This window comes from Oculina patagonica, chromosome 1 (assembly GCF_052425735.1).
Source record: "Oculina patagonica isolate OP01 chromosome 1, crgOcupat, whole genome shotgun sequence".
NCBI lineage: Eukaryota > Metazoa > Cnidaria > Anthozoa > Scleractinia > Oculinidae > Oculina > Oculina patagonica.
In genome coordinates, this window is record NC_135758.1 from 22,807,200 (window position 1) to 22,832,664 (window position 25,465).

At 37.9% G+C, this 25,465-nt stretch overlaps 2 protein-coding genes across 2 annotated transcripts; one reads left to right on the forward strand and one right to left on the reverse strand.

Moving 5' to 3' along the window:
* Nucleotides 1-272: 272 nt before the first annotated feature.
* Nucleotides 273-6,300, reverse strand: LOC144639344 (trace amine-associated receptor 13c-like). The gene is made up of 2 exons (XM_078498684.1): nt 5,941-6,300; nt 273-1,456 (listed from the first exon to the last, which is right to left on the reverse strand). Exons 1-2 carry the CDS (start codon nt 6,192-6,194, stop codon nt 727-729), a joined length of 984 nt encoding a protein of 327 aa, XP_078354810.1. The 5' UTR covers nt 6,195-6,300; the 3' UTR covers nt 273-726.
* Nucleotides 6,301-19,434: 13,134 nt separating this feature from the next.
* On the forward strand, nt 19,435-25,232 carry LOC144645657 (afadin-like). Its single transcript, XM_078505214.1, has 4 exons — nt 19,435-19,542; nt 22,414-22,606; nt 22,914-23,842; nt 24,918-25,232. Exons 1-4 carry the CDS (start codon nt 19,435-19,437, stop codon nt 25,230-25,232), a joined length of 1,545 nt encoding a protein of 514 aa, XP_078361340.1.
* Nucleotides 25,233-25,465: the final 233 nt, after the last annotated feature.

Consider the following 25,465-nt stretch of genomic DNA (forward strand, 5'->3'; position numbering starts at 1 on the left):
TACTTTCGGAGCACCATTCGTAGGACCTGGGTTGCAGTGTCGTTTTTGGGCCCCCCTGCAGAATTGTTCTGGTGCAAGCGTCAGGGCGACTTCAAATGCTGTTAGTTCTTGCTTGTTTTAAGGGTACCCCCCCCCCTCTCTGTGCCCCCCTCCATCGGCCACGCGTTTTGTTTTGTTTTTGTTTTTGTTTTTTTAAGTGAGGGTCTATATCATAGAGAATTGGGCATCACACACTACCTTTGTAATAATTAGACATGGAATTCATGTCTTGGTATAGTATTTTTTTATTTACACCTTCACTAAACGTTGCTAAATGGAAAGCGATTTGCAAAATATGTACACGAGCTTTGTTGTTGCAATTTACATCTACTGCTTTATAGCTAATAGCAATATGCGAAGGAAGTCAAATATAATTCGTATGTACATATGTGTATATTAGCTTGATGTGTTGGCAAAGCCGGGTTGCATTAATCTCAAATAATTAATCATTAAAGGGGCAACGTCACGATATCTAAAGTCATTTTTCTGATTACTTCCAAATTGAAGAAAACCTCAAAATATTAGTTTTGTAATGTAGAAAAACAACAAAGGAGTAATAAAAACGCGAAAAGAACCAAGGATGATTTTGACTGACGAAGATTAAGACGGATTACGAACGACAAACTTGAAAAAACTTGCCAGTTTTTTAAGATGGGTTGTCTGTGACGTAGCTCTTGCAATATGCCGCTATTGCAGTTGTAAACGTAAGATCGTGCTGGCTGAGTTAGAAGTTTTCAGCTCGAAATGTTGGAGCGTATGCCGGCCGCGTCGACCGAAAATGTTACATGCAATGTTGCAGCGTGTGTCCGATCCCTTACATAGACACTTTTTTAAAGGTTGCAGCATCTGCTTGAATGCCACCTTGAAAGGCTTGCTTTTTAAAGCGCAAATCAAAGGGTTTAAGCTTATCGCTAATAAATACAGGATTTTAAGGCTCGGAAAAAGAATATACTTCACATTAAATTGACTAGGGTTTAGCGTTCTACCGCTTGGCGGCTCAAATGTTGTGATAAAAGTCACAACAAGTAGAGGCGCGAAGCACGCTAACGCCGAAAACACCGTGATAGACACCGTCTTGGCGGCGCGCATTTCAGTGACGCGTCTTTGTGACACGGCGTCTTCCAGAGTCCTGATTCGTTTGTATTGTTTAAAGGAGATGATGAAAATCCACGCATGCGAAATCAGCATAATACCGCTGGGCAAGAAGACTGTCAGTGACATCAGGACAAGAAAGTGAGGCACAATGGGTTGTAATTCACTCTCTTCTGGGATTTTGTTGTATTGAAGACATCCATGCATCAACTCGAGTAGTGCTTTGCGCCCAATCACGTTTGGCGAAACTCCTTCTAGTACTCCCACAAACCAAAGAGCAGTTATTAAAACTAGCGTACGCTTTTTGGTCACTAAAGTTGGGTATCTGTCGAGAAATGAAAAAAAGAAAAGATGTTAGTTAGTATAAGGATTTAAAGTTGGTTTGTTGGGTGGTGTCGACTCGATTTGAGTTCACTAAGAGGTGAGAGTCTGCAATGAACTCTGCCGGAAGAGTTAGCCGAATCAGAGTTTTTCGTTCCCCAATGCCCTTTTCATTAGAACTGATCAACTTTCATATTTCGATCAACTTTTTGTTCCCTTCGAGCAGTTTTTTTACATTCTGAGCAATTTCTACACCGAAGATTTACGGAGATTGTCCAAGTGTTGTTCTAAGGCCATACGAACGTGTCCAACAGTTTTTGAACTTTTCCAAAGACTAACGAAGTTTGCCGAAAATTTTCGAGGGGGATCCGAAAATGTTTCGGCTTATTCGGCATGTGAAAAAAAAACATTACAAGCTCGTCCGCAAACATGGCGTAATCGATATCTTCACAATTTGTTTCAAAGAAAGAAATCTGTGATTCAATAAATTTTCGCCTTAAAATGTTATTTAGATACTTCTGTTGCAGTGAAATTGCATGAAAATGCTTAGAAATCTTAACTTCAAAAAAAAATTAGCATATATTTGGAACAACTTTGGATTTTGGAGCAACTGTCGAGCGACTTTTTGAGAAATTTTAAGCAACTTGTCGACAGTCCTACTTTTAGTCCAGTCAACTTAGTATTACACCCAAAACAAATTGCAACAAAAATAAAACATGCCTTATTCGACTTTGCATATATTGAGGAATAACATACTAAAAGTCACCGTGAATCGGAGTATTGGAACCTCGTCTTTTTTTGCGATATTTGAACTACAATGAAATATGAGAAATTTAATTTATGCATAACTAATGTGATTTTTACAAGTAACATTGAAGGGTCCTTATCGACAGAAATAATCAAGCTAGCAAAACCAAACAACGACAAGCCAACAAATCAGTTTACAACAAATGTAGCAGTTATTACTTATTCTATTTATTGCGTGAAATGACATTACTATTCTGCATTTTTCGGTACCTTAGAGAACGTACTACCAGCGGCCGGATTCTGGCATAGATGCAAGTATAGTAACAACGTTCGCTAATCGGATATTTCATTAAAAAAGCTGAGGTTTCTTCAAAAATTAAAGATACTGAAAACTGATAAAGTATAATTATACCTTTTTGATGAAAGAATAAACGCTGGTCAAAAAAGTTACCGTCTGATAACTAGAATTGCGGCAAACAATTATGGTGGGAGTCTTGGATGAAACCCTTAACATAATCTGTCAGAAAACGTAATGAATGAATGAATGACTTTATTAACGTGTCTAAAGTGTTTAGCTGAGGGGAAAAGTCCCCTCTACTAATTGTGGACACCTGACTAAGAAAAAACTTGCGTGAATTTGCTCCCCCAAAACCCTTTCTGCTTATTGGAAGGTGCCTATAATTCCAAGAATCAACACTGATTGATCTTTGCAAAAGTCCTCCGAGTGACTGAGCCGTCATACACGCCGGGGACACAACCCCGGCGTAACTATGGGCACGCCTCCATCTCTGCACTTAATTCTTTTACAAAAGGATGAACAAATTCTTTCAGGAGTAGCAGAATGATTTTGGACAAAAAAAAAGGGTTAACATTTGGAAAAAGTTTGGTAACAACCTGCAAATGACTTGATAAACATGAATTCAAACTTTTAATTCAAACAACAACTTTATTCACTTTAATAAATAATTAAGGGTCTGGTGGCCTGAGATAACTGAAGAGTTTAAAAGGGCAGGCAGCCAGTGACAAGTATGGTATCACTCTATCCACTCAATATTAGCATTTGTATACAGCCACGTCAAATGCTTTACAGTTTTGTACGCCAATCGTCACATTTGTTCAACCACTGCAGTGGAAAGCATTAACTCATCAACAGACACGCCTTTTTCTCGCTGTTTTAAAATCCTTTTTAAAAAATAAAAAATAAAACAAATATTTTAACAGGATTAACCCATCAGTACTTTGGAGTACTGTTATCTTAGGGGTCCTGTAAGATATTAAAATTTAAAAAGATGACTTACAAAGTTCAAAAAAAGTTTAGAAATGTTAAAAAGACAACGGTTAAAAACAAATAAAAACTTATGAATAAAAATTACAAATAAAAATGTTCTATAACTTTTTGTTTTAAAAGAAGTCTAGAGTTCAATGCTTTCATGTCCGACGGTAAACAATTAAAAACTGACGCTCCTAAAACTGAACGAAAAACTCCGACGGCCAAACTCTAGCTTCATTCTCGGCAGGACATAAGCCATACCCTACTCATGCCATGTGCAACTAGGACACTGTATGTATGACGTTATTTCCAGTCGTTACTTTACATATGTTTCAAAAAATATGGCTCTGCCACTGTATTTTTGGATGGTTATCGAAGAAGACCAGCGCACCAAATATGACTCACGATAAAAGGGTCAGATGTGGGATAAGCGATGCATGATGTTAGATTCACTCGGGAAAGAGTGTATGTTCTTAAGAAAGATTTCCATTCCAAAATGTGAAACAAGATAAGGTTCGTCGAACTACTACCTATGCATTTTAAACGGCATAGTAATGAAGTATTACATGCATAGGGTAATGCCGAAGTCCTTTTGATACAAAATACAGTTGTCACAAGATGCAACACTGTAATAGTTGGAGATTATACATGCCTCCTTTCACTCTGTTCAAGAGCAGTGGAAATAAATTATGATCTGACTGAACCAGCACATAAATTAACTCACAAAGTAAATATTGGCATTGGCATTCAAAAATCTGTTTCCTTGAAGAAACTCGACTATGGGGCATTTTTCAGGAAATATTCTGAAGTATTTAACTACCAACAAGCCACTAGGGTTGCCGTTATTACAGCAGGAGATTGACTCCCTCTTCTGTCTCTAAAATGATAAACCTGGAGAAAAGCTGGATGTCCTTCAAGTGAGGCACTTTCGCAGCAAAGTTTTACCCAGCATGCTACTCACACGTCGGGATATAATGCCTATTCGTAGCACAGCCTGAGAGTCTAAATCTGTGACGCCATCATTACGTCACACATGAAAAAATTTGTGTTACTATATATTGGTAATGAATCAATCAGTTGTTATATCAATTTTGGTTTAGCTGTCGTAATTATTCGTGGAATTACAGACGCTAGAACTTTATTTTATTTGGTTCCGCCAAATTACATACCAGCCAATTTGGGAATTTCACCAATGGTTTGAAAGTCATAAAAAATACAAGGTTCCAATGCTTAGATTTACGGTGACTTTCAGCAGCGTATTCTACACCAAATTTGAAGTCAAAAACAGCATGTTAATTTTTGTTGCAATTTGTTTTGGGTGCAATACTAATTTGACTGGACTAATTGTCGTACAAAACTGTATAGCATTTGACGTGACTGTATATAAATGCTAATGTAGAGTGGATATAGGGTGATACCAAACTTGTCACTGTGGTTTAAATCAAATTTGAATTCATGTTTAAAAATAATTTGAAGTCATTTGCAGGTTGTTACCAAACTTTTTCCAAATGTTTTAACCCTTTTTCTTTTGTCCAAAATCATTCTGCTACTCCTGAAAGAATTTGTTCATCCTTTTGTAAAAGAATTAAGTGCAGAGATGGAGGCGTGCCCATAGTTACGCCGGGGTTGTGTCCCCGGCGTCTATGACGGCTCAGTCACTCGGAGGACTTTTGCAAAGATCAATCAGTGTTGATTCTTGGGATTATAGGCACCTTCCAATAAGCAGAAAGGGTTTTGGGGGAGCAAATTCACGCATTACGTTTTCTGACAGATTATGTTAAGGGTTTCATCCAAGACTCCCGCCATAATTGTTTGCCGCAATTCTAGTTATCAGACGGTAACTTTTTTGACCAGCGTTTATTCTTTCATCAAAAAGGTATAATTATACTTTATCAGTTTTCAGTATCTTTAATTTTTGAAGAAAACTCAGCTTTTTTAATGAAATATCCGATTAGCGAACGTTGTTACTATACTTGTATCTATGCCAGAATCCGGCCGCTGGTAGTACGTTCTCTAAGGTACCAAAAAGGGCAGAATAGTAATGTCATTTCACGCAATAAATAGAATAAGTAATAACTGCTACATTTGTTGTAAACTGATTTGTTGGCTTGTCGTTGTTTGGTTTTGCTAGCTTGATTATTTCTGTCGATAAGGACCCTTCAATGTTACTTGTAAAAATCACATTAGTTATGCATAAATTAATTTCTCATATTTCATTGTAGTTCAAATATCGCAAAAAAAGACGAGGTTCCAATACTCCGATTCACGGTGACTTTTAGTATGTTATTCCTCAATATATGCAAAGTCGAATAAGGCATGTTTTATTTTTGTTGCAATTTGTTTTGGGTTAGACAACGAAATGGCTTATATTGACTGGACTATTTTCATACAAAGCGTATGATAATGATGACGTTGACCACACCGCCCCACAATACTTCAGCATTTCAAAGATGTGTCAGTCTAAAACAAACCTCATTGGCTTTTTTATAGCCACAAGTCGATCCAAAGAGATGAAGACCAGATGAAGCATGACCACGCAGAATAAAACAAAATCCGTGTTGGAAGACCCTGGGCACAAACTTCTCAGCATCGGGTCACACTCCCTCATTGTAAGAGAAACGGCGTAAGTAACATATACTGGGACAAACATCAGGCTTGCTAAGGATAGACTGACCAGCAGATAGTTAGCAGAAGTTCTTAGAGCCTTTGTTTTAAACACGGCCATGCAAACGAGTGTATTGCCTACGGCTGCCGATAGTATGCCAGTTACAGAAAGCGTGACAAAGATTCCTGTTGAATAAACCGCTGGAATGGAATCTTCGCACGTGATGTTTCCTCTAAAGCTCATCGCTCAGTTCCAGTCTCTTCGGTCGGATATGCTGTAGTTACTGAAGAAAAAAGTCAAGGGTTATTAAATGAATCATTTTTCACGGAGCTTTCATAAAGGGAAAGTTCATTCAATCTGAGATGTCTGCTACGCAGGCTACGGGTTTGACAGATTGATAACTCTTGACAAATCTTTAAATTCTCTTCAACGTTAAAATGTCACGAAATGAAGGCAATAATTAACTATTAAATGAGGTTTAATCACTGTTTGTTAAATACAAACACGCGATGGTTAAAATGTTTCCGTCCACAACAGGGATAGTTGCATTTCAAGAACTTCTTATAAATGAAATCCCAAAATCAAAACTGCTAAGATGCTTTTTTAAAAATAATTTTCAGTAATCAGAGACAGTAATGCACGGGTCAGATTTCAGTCTCGCATGCGAAGTGTCATGTTCAGTTACGCAAAACTTGAAAAATTTGAACAGAAAACAAAACTTGAACGGTCAGGATTATTTGGAGACAAAATTTTTATTCAAGTTAACATTACATTTGCCGTTAAGTTAGAAGCAAAAAACTTTTGACTTTCTTGTGTGTACGACATGCAGTAATTTTAGTGAGCGTCGCTTTGTATTGATGTTAATCCTACGCGGAGCGAAAATGCGTGCCCAATAAAATATAAACGATATTTGATTTGGAATAAATCATCGGTCAAACAATTACTATAAACACAATCGACACTAAAAGGAAGCATTTACCCGACTTCAGCATTCTCATAAGTCAAGAAAACTCTATTTGAAGTCAACAGTCCGCTTTTGTTTTTCATGTCTCTCTTCGATCGTAAATCAAAGGACTCCAAAGTCGAAAGATTATTTCATCGCTTTGAAGAGCTTGGTGTTCATTTTTTCGGCGGTCGAATATTCTGTAGGGTATTCTCTTTCGATTTATAATTCTCTAAAGGTGTATTTATCGGTAAAGGGATGAATGACCACATTGAAAATTTTAACAGCGAGCCCGGCGTAGACGCCATTTTGGTCATTTGCTCTCTAGCAAGGAGTGAGAGACTGGGAACCAGTTGGGAAGAACAATACAACCCAAATATGGGGTTTACTTACACCCAAATATGGTAAAAAAAAGTCCCTTACGCAGAACCAAGAGAGGATAGAACTTAAGATTTTCTCTGCCTATACACTCATACGCACACGGCTCTATGATTCTGCCGCCTCGACAGCCTCACCTCTTGGCTCGGCTGTCTCGTTGGCAATTAGGATTAGTTGTAGTCCAGTCCCTGAACTCTCCCTACCCCCGCCCTACATAGCGCCAGGGTTCTACCCCTACGTAGGGCGCGCGGAAGAGAAAGTTCAGGGACTGGACTAGGTAAGTTGCAGAGGAACAAAGATGCAAGTTTAAAATGACGTGCCCCCTTAATCTATATCTTTACACTGTGCTGATTCAAAGCCAGTTCTGATGTTGCTAAGTATTCGAAAATTTAACCACATGGGGTGAAAGCCTTCTGGTCTCTCAAAAGGCAGCGAAACGTAAAACCAAAGAAAACTGCTACAGTTTCGAACGGCGGAATCTATTTTGACGCTTAACAATAAATTGGTTTACGCTTATGCTCTTCAGCACCAAAATTCTATATCTAGAAGCGTCTACCTTTGCGTGTTACTTGGGAAATGCCTTTAAGACGATAGAACTGATTTTACCTTGACTCAATAATTACGGTAATTTGCGTAGGAAACTATTTGTTTACGTTTTTTGACAACAATAAAACAAGGGTCGAGGTCGCTGGTGAGGATACCCTGGGAGCAAGAGTTTTTATTTCTGTTTTGTGGCGAAACCGTGATCGTGGCGCGCGAAAAAAAAAAATCCACTTTTTCGTCGCTCAGCTCGGAAATAGGGGATTTGCCGCCCAAAAAAAAGAGAAAAAACACTGGCACCCGAGGTTTGGCGGGGATAGAGTTTGATAAACTGTTGCTATGAGAATCCAAACTAGAAATCTTAGTTTCTACCCACATACCTGAAGCAAAGTCCTCGGTGACGTACGGTTGCTGTTTCTCAGTCGCGGATGCCCAATTCAAAAACTGTTATTTCTATGTTAAAATGTCCTTTGTCTTGATCCTTTCGACAATTAACAAAAGCTGAAAATGAAGCCAAACCGTCTCTTTACACCAGCTATATAGCTCAGATTTTGTTTGTGTACCGAGTGGCAAACTGTGCAAACTGTGTTTACGAGGGTTTTTAAGTTCTTAATTACGCCAATACAAAATGCTTGAGGCTGTTTGAGAATTGGTTCATTTATATGAAAAACAGCTTTCAAGGGAACTAATTTTGATCGGTTCAGAAAAATTGACAGCACTACCCGATAGATTCATTTGTAGTTGAATTTCTGTTCTAGGTGTTACGTAATCTATCCACAGGTTTTATCTTAAGCTTATCTAGTCAGGCTTATGGAGATTTATTGTTGTCATGATTTATGATTATCAATTTTTCATGGGAACGTTCTATTGCTAAAGCACGTTTTCGGGGGAACTAGCTTCTTCTTTAAACGGCTTCAGCAATGAATCAGCAGCTTCGTTTTTAACTTGTCTTTATTCTGGTTACTATAATGTACTTTCACAGTATTTCACAATTCTGAGCGATAATTCTTGCACGCGCGTATTTACGGGGACCAGCTTAGCTGTCAATCACTCATCCAAAATGTCAAAATTACTGATTAAATCCTATGTCATGACATGCGCAAAACACGCCACGAGAAGGTGTCAGGACGGGAAGGTCTTCTTTCCAAAACATTAAAAGGTGCGAATTTTGATTCGGTTTTCTGAAATTTCACTAACGTGCACACCATCACTGGTCCAAATAAAACCACGCGAGCAAGGTAAAATTTACAGAGAATGATTTCACAGAATGACGTTAACTTAAGTTACAAGGTTGTACGAAAAATCCAAACTTAAACAGGTTACTAACGTAAACAAACCAACAACAAGTCTAAGGTAGATTTCGGAGAAGAAGGGGCGTTCTTCAAATTAGCATAGTTACGCCCAAATACATATTTTAATACTAAGTTGTTTACGAGTTTAGGTCCAGTTAAGGTCGCGGGGGATACCAACAGCATGAATAAATTCATGAAGGGAAATTTTGCTTGACCTGCATCTTTTAAAACGCTTATTTCTCGGCTGTTATGGGTGAGATTAAGCTCAAAATTTACAGAGATATAACGAAATGATGAAAGATTGTGAATGTCATCTTTTGTTTGGTAGATTGCATTTTACGGCGATGTTATAGCCTCGTTAGTGCCAAATTGGGAAAAACATGATTTTGTGGCAGAGTTTGCGGGACGAGTAGAAGACAGCACACTACGATTTTGTCAAAAATTAATCAGTCAATACCTCTAGAGTGTCATAACAGAAGCAGATTTTTTAATTTAAAGTTTGCCAGCAAGTTATTGTGGTTTAAGTGCGCAAATTTGAATTTAATGTCTTCTACCTCTTTCTAAAAGCGCTCTTTTAAAATTCCGCTTCTGTTATGACACACTACGGTATTCATAGTTTACCTATCTGCAGTGGCAAGTCATGAAGTTCTGTATCCGCGCTGTATTCTCTGCCACAAAATTGTCGGAAAAGTCCAAACTTTGAGATTTCCGAAGGTGTCCCGACCTAAATACGATCATTTTGCCAAGGAGAGATGTAATTATGGTAATTATATTCCACGCTTTTATGGTGAGAACAATGCGTTTTCAAAAAGGACACGATTGTTTATGCCGAATATTTTTGTGATTACTCTGAGTACACTAGTTGCAGAAATAGTCAAATTTAAATAAAAATAAGCACAAAGACTTCCTACAATCTATATGAACGTATATCGCTAAGTGTTGTTTTAAATTGGTTAAAATATCAAAGAAACAGGGATTTTTTACAAATCACGCGCACGCGCCCATATTTTTCTCCAGTCATAAATATCTCGTAAAGTTGTCGATGTCAGTCGTTGTACTTCGTGCATACGCTTTAAATAAATGCATAATGATGAGCCTAAGGTGTCCCCCGCGACCTTAAAGGTGTTACCAAAAGTTCCTGGTGTACAAATAAATTACAAGTTGTATTGTACTATTATACAATATTTAAAACAAAAGAACAATCACTTCTGTAAATATCAATGTACAATCTTTTGAATTCAAAGATAATAAAAAGATAAGTCATTAAGTATGTTATGGTTTGTTATGGTTTGGTATGGTTTCGCTTCGGAAAACAGGCGTATTTTGGAATATGAAAACAGAACTAACGGTAAAAACAACTTAAGAAATATTTTAATACGATACCAGAATTTATTGCATTGAATAACAACCCGTGAAAAGTAACCTAACGTGTTATCGATAAGTTCGAGAAAGAATATAATTGGTCAATTCGTAGAACAAGTTGATTGCTTTTCCAATGCGAAACCAAACGCGTCCTGATCAAAGTAAAATTCTAAAGATACCGACAACGTTACAACTCTATTTTTAAAACTCAATTTACATAAATATTATTGATCACGTTCCACATTATTTTCGCGCGTTTTGTACTTGTATTACCAAAGTTCCGATTTTTGTTCTTTAACACTATCACAGAGAAACCTGATAAAGCCAAATCAGGAAGAATCCTTCGGTGTTTGTTTCTGGGTGAATAGGCAAAATGTAAACAATGGAGAATTCATTATTTAAAAAAAAAAAATTAAAGATTTTCTGAACTTAGTTACCGATAGGATCTAATTTAAAATTCGTCACTCAAAAGCAAATATCATATCCGATTATTTTTTCAAGATAGTAAACGGGCCCCTTAAAAATCCTACTGTCGCTTTGAAAAATGCCTAACTGAGAAATCCACCTTAAAAAGTACTGCCGACAGATTCATGCAGAAAATTAACAAAACCAAAGAAGATGTGTACGCTTAGTTTCTATAAATCCAGTTATTTGAATCTTTTTACCATAAATATGCATGAAATCAATCTAATAATTGCTAATTTTTATATGGGGATAGGATATAGACCTAAAAGCTCTTGAGTCATAAAGCTTTTTACAAATCAGGAAGCTTTCAAAAGAACATCACTTTGCCAACACAGAACATGCAGAATATAGCGTATATATTAGTTGCAGTTTTGTTCTTCCTGTGACAATTCTACGTATTGAGTAATATATCAAACACAAGAGATAGTGTTCCATTGGGATATCCAAACAACGAGAGGAGAGATGAAAATACGACGCGCATGCAGCGGAGTATTTTTGACGAAATTCGAGGTGTTTGAACAGCCGATAAAAACACTGTCTCTTGTGTTTCTCCACAGGGGGCCCAGACAAACTGTTTGTTTATGGACTGTGCACATTTACATTTTTATAGAGAATGTATGGAATTTACCGAATGGTTTGTAGAATTGCGTGTAATGGCGCAAAACATGAACAAATTTGTGCTGAATAAATGTAAAGTTTTCCTACCTTTTGTGTCGTGTTGTTTTTTCGGCTCGAAATGGCGAATTTGAGTCGATTGAAGGATATTTTGCTTTCGCTGTTTACTATACATCTAATTATATGGATTAGATGTATAGTAAACAGCGAAAGCAAAATATCCTTCAATCGACTCAAATTCGCCATTTCGAGCCGAAAAAACAACACGACACAAAAGGTAGGAAAACTTTACATTTATTCAGCACAAATTTGTTCATGTTTTGCGCCATTACACGCAATTCTACAAACCATTCGGTAAATTCCATACATTCTCTATAAAAATGTAAATGTGCACAGTCCATAAACAAACAGTTTGTCTGGGCCCCCTGTGGTTTCTCAATTAAAACAAAAGCTACGGAGTAAACGGATAAAAAAATCTTATAAAATGTTGTTTCAGCAATTGTGATTAACATATCCATCTTACTTGCAAAACAGCAGTAACTAATTTTCGACCCTGTTTGAACAGCTGAGGTAGAAAGTATACAGCTGTTGTTTACAAGAAAATGAGCGAAATTCAAAAGTTGTTCTCAGGGATGGCAGAATACTTTCGAAGTGGTGGCTATTAGGACCTGGCCATTATTTCAGATTCTAAGGGACGGAGCTCAGGAAAAGCTTCACGTTCTGACGGTAAACGGTCAGAAAGCTGCGGATTCTATTTACTTTTCCTCTAATTATTGAATAGAATTAATCCATCAGAAAAATCGAAAATATTCTGCTTATTCACACTATACACGAAACTACCCACTTTGCCGTATAAGTAGTAGGCTGCAAACGGAAAAAATGTTGTTTATTGCCGCTCTCGTGAAAAACAATAAACGCGAAGCTTTATCTCTCTAACAAGAACATAAATTAATTTTACAATAATTGTGTAAATGAGAATGTTTAAAAATGACATTTTCTTGGTGTCAGTTGAGTCAACTGACACCAAGAAAATGGGTTGGGGGCATTAATGTTTAACTACTAGTTTTTGCTTGAAGGGCAAGGTACAGTATAGCAAAGATTATTATAAGCAAAGGCAGTCACTTGAGTAACACGCGAGTCTGACGTCCTGGCTCAGTGCGTCAGCACTGTCTGCTTATCGAGAGCAGGCCAAAAGGCCCTGAGTTCGAGTCCCCGACCCGGTCCGTTGTAAATTGTTTTATTTTCTCCGTATGTATTGTACCGTAACGCAGAGCTATCTGACAGTTTGAACACAAAGTGAAAGAGGCAAGGCCAAGAAATGATACCATTGCAGACCTAAAGTTTGGTTTCTTTCAAGAAAATTGATAGCCGCACAATATTTCAGCTCTATTACAGATTCATAGTAATGTAATAATAATTTACAAAAAGGCAACTTAAATATCTTATGTTATTATACATTGTAGTAACTCACTGTCTTCTCATTGGCTAAGAGCCTACAGCTAATTCTGGGAATCCGCGCAACCTACAGATTAGTGAATAATCTGCTAGCAGTTTAGTTACTAATCTGTAGGTTGCGCGCGCAATGCATGACTTCTAAGAGCAATGTGTCAGGCATCTGGCGGCGAAGGTAATTCAAGTTCGTCGATTCACTTTTTCAACCGAGAAATAATTTGACCTAAGTTTAAAAAATTGCTGGACAATAAAGTCTCAGAAAACACAAAATGACTAACAAAAATTGGGAAGGAACTACCAAATACTTTGAGGAAAAAGCATTCAGCCGGAATAAGTACAAGTTTTGAAACAGTGCGAAATCGTTTTTCATTATTTTCTTAATCGTATCTATAACAAAATTCTCGATTTTGATTGGTTCTGCGCGCGCCTATTTGTCGCGTAATTGGCGCGCGATCACGTGGGTGTCCAATAACAGGTATCCAATTTGAACGACTTCAAATTGGATACCTGTAATTGGACACCTACGCCATTCGCGCGTCAATCATGTGCATTTAAATGGGTTCTTTCTTGCTGTTTTGCTACTGTTTGTACAACGAATTGAATTTACCTTTGACTTTTTCAAACAAAAAAGGTTTTCAAAACTTTCTAACCTCGAATTTTGTTACTGATACGATTAATTAGTAATTGGACCTCGTGTCGTACAATTCAGAGAGTAATCGTGCTCGTAATTTCAAATCGTCCTCGCGCTGCGCGCTTGGCCGATTTTGAAATTACTCGCCCGATTACTCCCTGAATTGTACTCCACTCAGTCCAATTACTATTACTTATCAGAAAACAATGTATAATAAAACAATTATTAGATTCTGTTTTTGTGATAACCGGAATAATCAAGGTCAAGGTAAGTGTTATCAGCCGAAGCCGAAGGCTTCGGCTGATAACACTTACATTGACCTTGATTATTCCGGATATCACAAAAACCTCATCCAATAATTGTTTATTATTATACATTGTAGTCACTAGCTGTCTTCTCATTGGCTAAGAGCCTACAGCTAATTCTGGGAATCCGCGCAACCTACAGATTAGTGAATAATCTGCTAGTGAATAATCTGCTAGCAGATTATTCACTAATCTGTAGGTTGCGCGCGCAATGCATGATTTCCAAGAGCAATGTGTCAGGCATCTGGTGGCGAAGAAATTCATAGTTCGTCGATTTGCTTCTTCAACCGAGAAATAATTTGGCCTAAGTTGGAAAAATTGCTGGACAATTAAGTCCAGCAATTTTTCCAACTTAGGCCAAATTATTTCTCGGTTGAAGAAGCAAATCGACTAACAAAAATTGGAAAGGAACTATTTCACGAAATGCTTTGAGGAAAAAGAATTCAGAATTTGAATGCTGAGCTCTTCAAGGTAGATCGGTAGATCCACAGTTACCAGCTACAGTATTAACACCACTGTTTACTGACATATGGGAAAGTGAGGTGATTACCCCCCGGGTGATTCCTGATGACTGGTCAAAAGGAATAATAGTTAAGATCCCCCAAAAAGGAACAACAACCGACTGTAACAACTGGCGGGGGATTGCTTTGCTCTCAGTGCCAAGCAAAATCTTAGGCTAGATATTAAATAATCCAACTTATCGCAGAATCTGTCGACAAATTGCTAAGAGAAGAACAAGCTGGCTTTCGCAGGGGAAGGGGCTGCATAGACCAAGTCTTTACACGCAGGAACATAGTAGAACAATGCTCAGTATGGCAGAGGCAGTTGCATATCAACTTTGTTGATATTGAAAAGGCGTTCGATTCCATCCATCGAGACAGCCTCTTGCGCATTTTGCGGCATAATGGAATACCACAACGCATTGTTTCCATCATCCAGTGTATGTATGCTAATTTCAGCTGTAGTGTCGGGAAGTGTGAGCTAGGCTTTAAAGTTAAGACCGGAGTGAGACAAGGGTGTGTTATGTCAGCAACTCTTTTCAATATTGTCATTGACTGGGTTCTGCTCCGAACAACTGAGGACAACCAAGGGGCATCAGATGGGCTGAGAATACGTACAAAAAAGACAGAAGTTATGACCCTTAACATAGCTTTACTAACAACTTGGAGACGGACGGTAGAGACTGAACTGAAAACCCTAAACTACACCTGAGGAGACATCGAGAAGAAAGCCCGTGACAGGCATGTGTGGAGAAACTTTGTCGCTGCCCTTAGCGCCGATGGCGTACAGGGCAGTAAGTAAGTAAGTACTTATGTGGTATGCAAATGTTTTACAAGGAATAAACTGAATACCACTAAAAGTTCTATTAGGATCAAGGTAAATTTTCTTCAGAAAATAAGAACCTATTAAGAACCTAAATAGCCTAAATTAACTACCACTTATTGCGTTCGACGAAGGAGAACGCATACTAATCGCGTCGTTTTTCCGAATTCAGTCACGTGGGTATCATATCGTTGAAGCTGAGGAAGAAGCTGAGTGGTTTTGAGCTTTTGGACGCCATCTTGGGTCAACTGGCTGGCCGACCGTAGCCTCGATCCCATGCAGAACAATATGGCGTCGGTACAAACTTGTTTTGCTTGAAGAAATGGCCGAAACGTGTAGCTTCGAGTGTAGCCGAAGATAAAATAATACGGAAAATAACATGGAAAGCATAACAGGGTTTTATCCAGGGCGGTAGAGTTTTAGTCCGCCACCGAAAGTCCATAAAATAGTGTCCGTTCGTGAAAAGTTCCCGAAAGTTGTATGATGAGTATTTTTGCTTCTCGCTAACACAACAATAGCGGAGAAGAGATAACAGGCTCAGAGCTGGTAATCCATCTGTACTTTCGACTGTGCTTTCGTGTGTACTTTCTTTATCCTTTACGTTCGCTTATTTCGAATATTTTTCGCAGTTTTTCTCCAAGGTAAGTGAAGTTGTAACTATTTATTCAAAGTCTGATCACTATCAGTAGCAAAATATATGACTAAAAATACAGAAAATCAGAAAGCTGTGTACAGTATGGGGCCCAGTTCTCGGCCACTTTGTGTTCAACGCTTTTTTTCACGCCACAGTTGAATTAAAAGTAAAAGTTATTTCCTTCAAACGATAGACTGATTCTTGTGCTCTTCGTATCTTGAGTTTGATCTTTCAACTCGCTATAGAGAGCTCACACGTCGAGTTTATGCGAAGGTAGGTGAATTTGTTTTTTTGAAAACTTGTTTGTTTATGGCTCCTTAAAATTCATGGATGTAGTTAAATTCGTATTTTGTCCGAAAGCCCCTACCAAACGAGCTAATTTTTGGCATGAAAAACTTAGAATAATTCAGCTTTCTGCTTAAGTTAACTTTTTGTTGAACCGTTGTATATTTTGGTCTTAACTTACTTCGAAATTTTTTCGTGCGACTTTTGCGTATTTGCCAGTTCTCGGCCACCCTGCTCGCTATCACAGTTTAGTGCTTTTGTTTTTAATATAATTTCATCTGCTGCAGCAATAGTGAAAGAAAGAAATGTTTTAAAAATAAAGTTCAATTAAATATCTAAGTTTTGAGCTGACTTTTGTCTTTTCTAATATTTCTACAACACCTAACTCTTTCAAGACCTTTTCACTGCAAAATAAACCATCTAAATGCATTGGTCACACAACGTAGTTTTGCGGGTTTGCCAGACCCTGCACTAGGCGCGTTAAAAACCTTCTTTTCCAAAGTAAAAAAAGTCTCATAAAATAATTTGGGATCGACATAACATAAATAAGTTTACAGAGTGATTTTATGACTGTGGAAATTAATTGAGCCTTTTTATACAGAAAATTACGCACAAGCTTTTTGGTGGCCGAAAACTGGGTCCGGGTGGCCGAGAACTGGGCCCACAAACGGAGCTTTTATTTTTATTATTGCTCGGGCAAATTAATTATTGACCGGTCGATAGCTTTACAACAGAAAGCTGAATAATGTAGTTAACTCTGGGCGAAATTTCAAGTTCCTGCGGTTCTTCTGAGGTAAGAAATACAAGTTTACGTCAAAAGTGGCCGAGAATTTAACTGGGCCCCATACTGTACATAGTGGTTTGTTTTCTAGGAAACAGACGCTGCAATTCGTTGTGATGTGTCAACCGGCTCAGCTGCTTTGCTTAACAGATTCAACTTCTGTCTTTATACAGACTTGAGAGACTCTATAGCACTGCAAAAAGGAGGACCCTTTTTTCAGTTTTTTAAGTGCAAATCTCTTAATTTTTAAGAGGAAAACTCTTAAATGGCTGTCCGTGGGGTAAGGGCAATTTTCTCTTACGGGAAGGGTCACATCTCTTCTGTTAAGTGTTTGCACTCTCAAAATAGTAAGGCAGCTGCACTAAATAAAAATTAAGAAACACTAAAGTTAGGATTCAAGGAAACCTATTTAAAGGATATATATCTAACTGAAGGAAATGGTCCTTAAACTAGGGACCGTACTACACTAAATTATTTGAAGTTGTGGAAGTCATTTTAAATTACTGTTGAGTTACTTTACAACCCCCAAAATGTCTTTCAACACGTCTATTGTATTTTATGATTGAAAGAAAACAAAAAACTGTTCCAAATGGACTTGTATCAAAATGCTTGGAATGGCTACATTCCAGTTTAAAAGTCGTTTGTTACCGTTAGTAAATGTTTCAAATAACTATACAAACATTTTTCCAGAGTATCTACTAGATATACATTGTACTCTATTTGGATTCATTAAAGAGCTTTAGCCACTTCGCTTGACAGAATCAAGAGGCTTTATTCTTCTCTTATGCTTTAGGTAAAGGGAAAGGTCAACTTTTATTTAGGCAGGGTGGCCCAATCAGCACTTGGCTGGTATCAAAAGGGGCCCTGCGTAAATTAGAAAGATGGGTTAATACAAGATCAGGTTTCATCAGCTTGAGCAATGTAATACATTTTCTGCATGGACAGACCCCAAATATCAAGAGAATATGAAAACATAATATCATACTTCCCACTCCTTGCCTCCAGGTTTCCCTGCCCACCCCCCCCCCCCCGTATCACCCCACCCTACCGAACGCACTCCCCTAATTTCCAATTACTACTAGTATAAGAACCTATTAAGAACCTAAATAGCCTAAATTAACTACCATTTAAGTAAGAACCTGTGTAGGCTGCCCTGAAAAGAATTAGGTTCTTATTCGCGGGTTTTTACTGCATTTTATAAATTTCCGAAATAGCGATGCGGATCGTAAATTACTACTGTTACTATAAAGAGGGTTGACGTACCTTTTATTCTCGGTTCATTGCACGCGTACAAACACACGTCCGCGTCAAGAAGGCCAACTGGATAACTTCACGAGCCAACATAAGCAGAATAAGGTCTCGTATAAATAGCAAATCGAGGCAAACGTGCAAATAAAACATTCCAATACCTTTTTTTCGATAATACTATCGAGAAAGTCTGCTTTGAAGAGAAGTTGAATTGATACCCTAATATAAGCTCGTTTAAATAGCAAACCTACATTTTTTTTTTTCAATCGCGGCCTTCACGCGACAAACTAAAGTGGGCAAACTCAAGTTGGTGTGCGAGAACGACACAACAACAGTTGGCAAACACAAGTTGGCAAAGAATAGAGACAAGATCTATTTGTCGCCAACAGTTTGCCGTTGTTGCGTCGTTCACACACTAACTTGAGTTTGCCAACACTAGTTGGCCAGTTGTTTGTAACCGCGATCAAAAGAACGCCTGATTAGTTCCTTGTCGTGTGAAGGTCGCTTTAGTGACATTTAGTGCTTTCACATGGACGTATCCATTGGCGTCTTCGAATAATTTTATTTCATGTGATGATCAAGTGCTCGGTCATGCGGTTGATTTTCTTATTGTTACACGCATTCCATTCTCTTCCGATCAAAGCAAAACACAAAAATATTTTATTAACCTATTTAAGTGTTTCCGCGCGTCTTTAAATAATCGATATTTATAGCCGTAGTTTGATCTGTATCTACAAATTAAAGTTATATCTTACAGAACAGGCCAGGATTTGAATAAAGATTTATTCAGATTCATTTAGTACATACATTTGTCACTCACAACAAACAGGAAAACATAGATTGCATGCTAAAGCACACGAAACGAAATGCTACGCGTTACTGACCAATAATATTTGAAATTATGTAAATGAGGGGAAGAACGAGGAGGTCCGCACGCTCTTTCGTGTCGTATACAAGAAAAAGAAAGAGAGTGTTTAGTGGTTGTGCGATATTTCGTTCGGTCGTGTGCAAATGCGTATTTGTTATTTGAATCGAATTGAATTACTCGTTTAGCAGGGCAATCGTTTTTCTGGTATGTAAAAAAAGCCTTGGAACACCCAACAAACATGGAGAAGATTCAAACGAGGCAAGAAGAGCGGGAATACTTGCAAGAATCGATTGCCGAATGGAACGCGAGTCATATCGAGATCTTTGAAATTAGCGAACCTAATGAGGTGAGTTTTGCATATCGCCCACAATTAATAAACGCCTGGGTTCACGGATGGGTCGTTTAATAGATACTTTAGGAGGCGCTTACCGTTTCAAATAAGCGCTCGTAGTTTGCTCGAGAAGTATGATATAAAACAGAATTTATGAGTAGGAGACTACCTTATTATAGGAAATTAATTAAAGCGACTTAAATTAAAGTTACAACTCAAATAAAGGAAATTAACGCGAAAGGAAGGGTAACATTTCAAAATGAAGAAAATTAACGTGACGTACACAAAGAAAAACACTTGTTGTAACGTTGAGACAACAGGAACAAGTTTATTTCAACTCTAGGCGTATAATAATCCAAGACGGAAACAATGTTCGTGATAATTTAGCCAAAGTTATGGCTTAAGCGAAGGAATCTGAGCGCTTCTATTCGAGCATTCTTCACTGTTTCAGTGATACCGGTAGATTTCAACCCTTATGAAATAATGCTTTTTCCTTGGTGTTTAGAACGTTTGGGGTAAAAATATTGCCGGGAAATCAAGGTCGCGGAAATTAACGCTCCACTTAATGAACGGCGCGAAAAATAACGTTAACAAAAATAAACGCGACTTGAATAAATTTTTTAAATTCGCGTTAATTTCATGTATCTAATCTGCAGGGTAATGCAAAGCCTAACCTGCTATCAGGCGTTCTTTTTATTCGCGGAGGGAGGAAAAAAAGAAAACGAAAAAAAGGGACGCCTAAACGTAGGTTAATTCCCCGGGGGGGGGGGGTACTCAAAAGCGTTTTGTACGGGGGAGGCTCCGCCCCGAAGTCCAACCCCTTACCCTTTTATATACCATTTTGACAGAAAAGGCACCCCTTTGGTATACCTTTTACTGAAAAAAGATACCCCTTTCATCTACCGAAAAGACAGGACAAATGCTTAAACAGGAAGTCTTGATGCCATTTTTATGTAGCGCTTAATAAATTTAAATGATACCTTCATAATGTGCATCTGTTCGAAATATTTTAATTCAAGGCCTTTTTAAATACCTAAATGAGCGATATCCCCACCCTTTTATATACCTAAGCTTGTGAAATTCCTACCCTTTTATATACCTGAAGCATGAAAAAGGTACCCCTTTCGGGCGGAGCCTCCCCGTATAGGCCAATATAGGGAGTGCCCCCCCGGGGTTAATTCAATAGCGATGTATTCATTGTCATCGGGGTCAAAGTTTATGGTAAACGAAACGAAACGATGGCGTATTTGCAGCTCAAACAATGTGTCAGTTTGTCACAAAACTACGAATATCGTTTCAGCATCAGCCCATGGCCGAAGCCAATCAATTTCTAATCTCTCTGGGGCCCTGACACATAGTGGGACATTCCGATCATGACGCTTTTCCGCCTTGTCAACTCGAGGTAGATTATGACGCCACCACCAAATTGACCTTGACCTGACAACGAAAGCATAGAATGTCGATCTAGCATGAGCGTGACCTGTTTCACGAAATTAAACATGTGGTAGGACATGTGGTAGTTCTGATTAGCTTTTGAATAATTTCGAATTTAAATTAACTCACGGCAGCTCTTGTTGTTGATCTGTGTCTAGTTGTTCCTCTATTTTTTCTTTTTTTGCATGGTATCTCGACGTTGAAGAAAATAAAATGAAGTAAGGATGCTAAAATCCGAAGAATTCATGCTTTGTTTTTGCTAACATTGGTGATATGTAATTTCTTGGCATGATGTTTTTTCTTTTTTTTTCCCTTCCCTTTACGCTTTGTTTTGCATATTCATGTTTATCTCGCATGTGCGAAAAGAATTGTCACATTCTGATTGGTTTTTCGTTTGTAAACTTAAGACTAACTCAAGAACCCTGCTTTGGTATAACTATAGTTTATTGTGTATTGTTTTGGATCAGCGAGGCGTAAATTTTCTAACTATAGTTAGGGCGAACAGAGAAGCGGTCATATTACCGAAATAGCTATTTATAGTTAACGCCGTCTTAACTATAGTTAGCAGTCTAGATGTGACCGCAGCCATTATGAACTGCTCTCTCTTTTCAGAAGCATGAACAAACGAGTCTATTTTATAATACTTTTTTGTCCTAGTTTGTAGGTTTAGGTAAAGTAAGTGTCTTTAAACAGACTTACAAAAGACGTGTATTTCTTGTGCATAGCTTTTCACTTTCATTATCTCTGAATTACTGGTGTCATGTTAGCTCAACTCTCTATAAGGCGAACAATTCTCTAAGACCCCTGACGGACAGTTGGGTTGACTGTACATCCTAGCATCAGCTTCATGTAGACGAAAACAAATTTTGTACTTGAAAGGATTGACAGCGTTTATAATCACAAACTTGTCAATTTTCAAGATGTACTCAAATTTTCAGTTACAGTGCATTATATAGCGAACTACAACATTTTTCAGTTTTATGCAAAGAGAGGCATTCGTAGACCATTTACTGCAAAAACTACATCTACATGCTGTAGGACATTTTAATTAGCATAAATTAGCATTAATTAGTTAATAAAACAAATGTGAACAAAGTGACAACACATCATTGATGTCCATTTATTTGGCTTTAAATTAATATTTATCATGGCAAAATCTGTTACAAATCCAAGGAGTTTACTCTTTTAAGTCAAGAATTAATAGCCTTTTTGGGGGCCGTCGCAGAAGGGTTAATTATTAAAATTGAACATTCATGACCTAATTCTGCTATAAATGAAGATATACCCTGCTAGTAATATTATTATTAATATTAATAATAAAGTCCTGCTAGTAATATTATTATTAATATTAATATTGAACATTCATGATCTAATTCTGCTATAAATGAAGATATACCCTGCTAGTGCACTTCGTGTTTGCATTTACACAATTTCCAGTGTTCTTATACACAGGACTTGGAGTACAGTGGAGTTGTGCCATTTTTCTTCCAAGATGCAAGAAAAAAAATGTGTGCAGATTTGCGTTACATTGGTAGCGTGCAAACAGCAGAGGATATTACAAAAACCCTGGTGAAACAATTTTGCTTTGATATGACAATGCTTTTTAATCCGAATTACTCAATTTATGAAGTTCATCCAAACAGAGGTAAATGTTTGAACTGCTTAGTATTGTGAAAAAGTAATGCAAATAAAATGCCAATTTTGTTATTAATTTTGTTCTCGCTAACTTTTGGATATATTTATGTAAAAAGTTCAGTAAAACGTCTCTTGAGGCATTCTGAGTGCTTTTTTCCTACAACAAATGTCGCCATTTCCTGAAATATTGAAATTATAAAATTTAATGGTGTACATTTGAAATGAGACATAATAATTATTTTGTTTGCATTAAGTGCTATACAATCATGTTGACTGCATTCATAATAAATTGTCTTCTAAAATTAATTTATCTGCAGAGTCCAGGAAACTTTCAAAAGACGACAAACCTTTGGTTGTCCAACTGTCATGGCAGAAAGATAAAAGAGAGGGGAGATATTTACTTATGAGTGATCAGGAAACCCCCGTAGCTACAAATGTTCTTCCCACAACTCTTAGCGATGACTCTGCTATTACACAAAAACTTTTTGATGAAATACCCGAAACCAGCTTTATGCAAACCATCTCTAACCCAGACATTATCACGGAAATGCGTTACCAACAAAAGCTTAACAATCAATGTCCAGAGCAGTCGTTGCCCTACTTGAGGGAGACGTCATCTGATGGTCGTGATTTGGATTACAAAGCAAATATTTATCAGCTACCCATGGGAATAACTGAGGTTGGCAGTGATAAGTCCCTAGCAACATCCAGTAGTTATCTGGAGTTATTTGTACCTCATATCCTGCCCTATTATTGTGTGATGACCAACGTGGATGGTATTGTCTCTGTTGAACCGACTTGTAGTGCAGAAGTATATGTGGATGGAAGGAGGATTTATGAGTCAACCAAGCTTAACCATGGCAATGTGATAAAGATTAGCGGAAGTCATACCTTCAAGTTCTGCAACCCAGCTTATGATTCAGAAGAGAAAGTTAAACAGAGTTCACCAGGTCCTAAAAGTGACATACATGTAGTGATGTCATCCTTTGGTGTGCCCGACGACACACCAGATGATGAAATGGATGACAAGCTTCCAGCAAGATTAGATTACCAACAATCAGGAGAAGATGCTCTGTTTGCTGCAATCATCGGCGAGGTCAATGGTAATAAGGTTCGTTTTAAACTGGCACCGGCCTACACACTCTACATGTGCTGTCGTTACGTCTTTTCCCTTCCTTATCAACGTGGTGAACGCTTGGCCTCCACTGTTGAGAACATTGTCAACGTGGTACAGTCTACAGTTAAGGTAAATAAATAAAAATTAATATATATATATTTTTTTACAGAAATTGAAGAGAAAGACCAAGGACGGACAACTTCTGGCTAAGATGACATAAAATATAAAAATTTACTAAAAACGTTTCGGTCGTACGACCTTCATCAGTTTACAGACGCGCTGTAAACTGATGAAGGTCGTACGACCGAAACGTTTTTAGTAAATTTTTATATTTTATGTCATCTTAGCCAGAAGTTGTCCGTCCTTGGTCTTTCTCTTCAATTTCTATCATTACCAATGCCAAGGTTTGGACTGCGAATCTCTACGGGATCCTCCTGGCAAACCATCTCTGTTGGCTCAGGACGCACTTTTAAATATTTATATATTTTTTTACATGTATGTCCCATTAAACCTTAAAGTTGATCTGATTAAGTCTCTTCCTTCCTTCCTTCCTTCCTTCCTCATTCCCTCCCTCCCTCCCTCCCTTCCTTCCTTCCTTCCTTCCTTCCTTCCTTCCTTTCTTCCTTCCTTCCTTCCTTCCTTCCTTCCTTCCTTCCCTCCCTCCCTCCCTCCCTTCCTTCCTTCCTTCCTTCCTTCCTTCCTTCCTTCCTTCCTTCCTTCCTTCCTTCCTTCCTTCCTTCCTTCCTTCCTTCCTTCCTTCCTTCCTTCCTTCCTTCCTTCCTTCCTTCCTTCCTTGTTGTTTACCAAACGTGACAGCTAGTTTTAGATGTTTTAAATGACTGCATGGTTACTAAGCAGTTGTTTCGTATCCTCCCTAGTTGTTGTTCTTGTAATTTTCTCATTCAAATGTTGTGGTTTTTCACGGTGGGCTTAAGAAATAAAGACAAATCTTGCCAATAAAGCATCTTTATTGAAAGATAACGGCAATTTGACTGAAGAGAGGGTAACATAAAAGGTATTCTAAGAGTTGATTAATAAAGCAAGTACACAGCATAAGATTTGGCCAAGCTTATCCTAAACAGCAACCAACTTCTTTACCCAGGTTTTACAAAGTTGGGGTGCGGCTTATCTATAAGTGTAGCTTATATTTTGGACAATTTTTTTTAGCATTCCTGATAGTGTGAAGTTAAATATCCACATATAGAAAAACAGTCAGCTTCCAGGTAGCTTAGCCTTTTGGTTGGCAAACTCATCTGAGCTCCGGCATTTCCTGAAGCATGATGTTGACATATCACAATACTTGAAAGACAGTCACCTGGAAGCATTGCAACAGTCAGTCCAGATGGCATTCACACACCTTGTACAGTGTGTGACACAGGAGCTGCGACAAGTGATGTCCGCATTCTTTGGTCACACAGAGGATGCTGACTTGGAAGATGGTGACATAGACTCCATGATAGATCCTGATGCTATTGATAATATTACAGGTGGAGACAACTGGCTTGGTAAGTGGAAGTGACTCCCTCAATGCTCTTAAAGGGGCTTTGTCGTGGAATTTAAAAGATTTTTGAATAGCCAAAATTTATATTTGTGTCGTAGGAAACCTAAACATAATGATAATAATTATAAAAGTAAATTATAATAACAGTCGAAGCTCTCTTAACGGACACTCTCGTAAGCGGACAGCTCTACTCACGGCCGCCTTATTTAAAACCCCGTTTTAACTCCCATACAAACCTTTTATTTTTACAT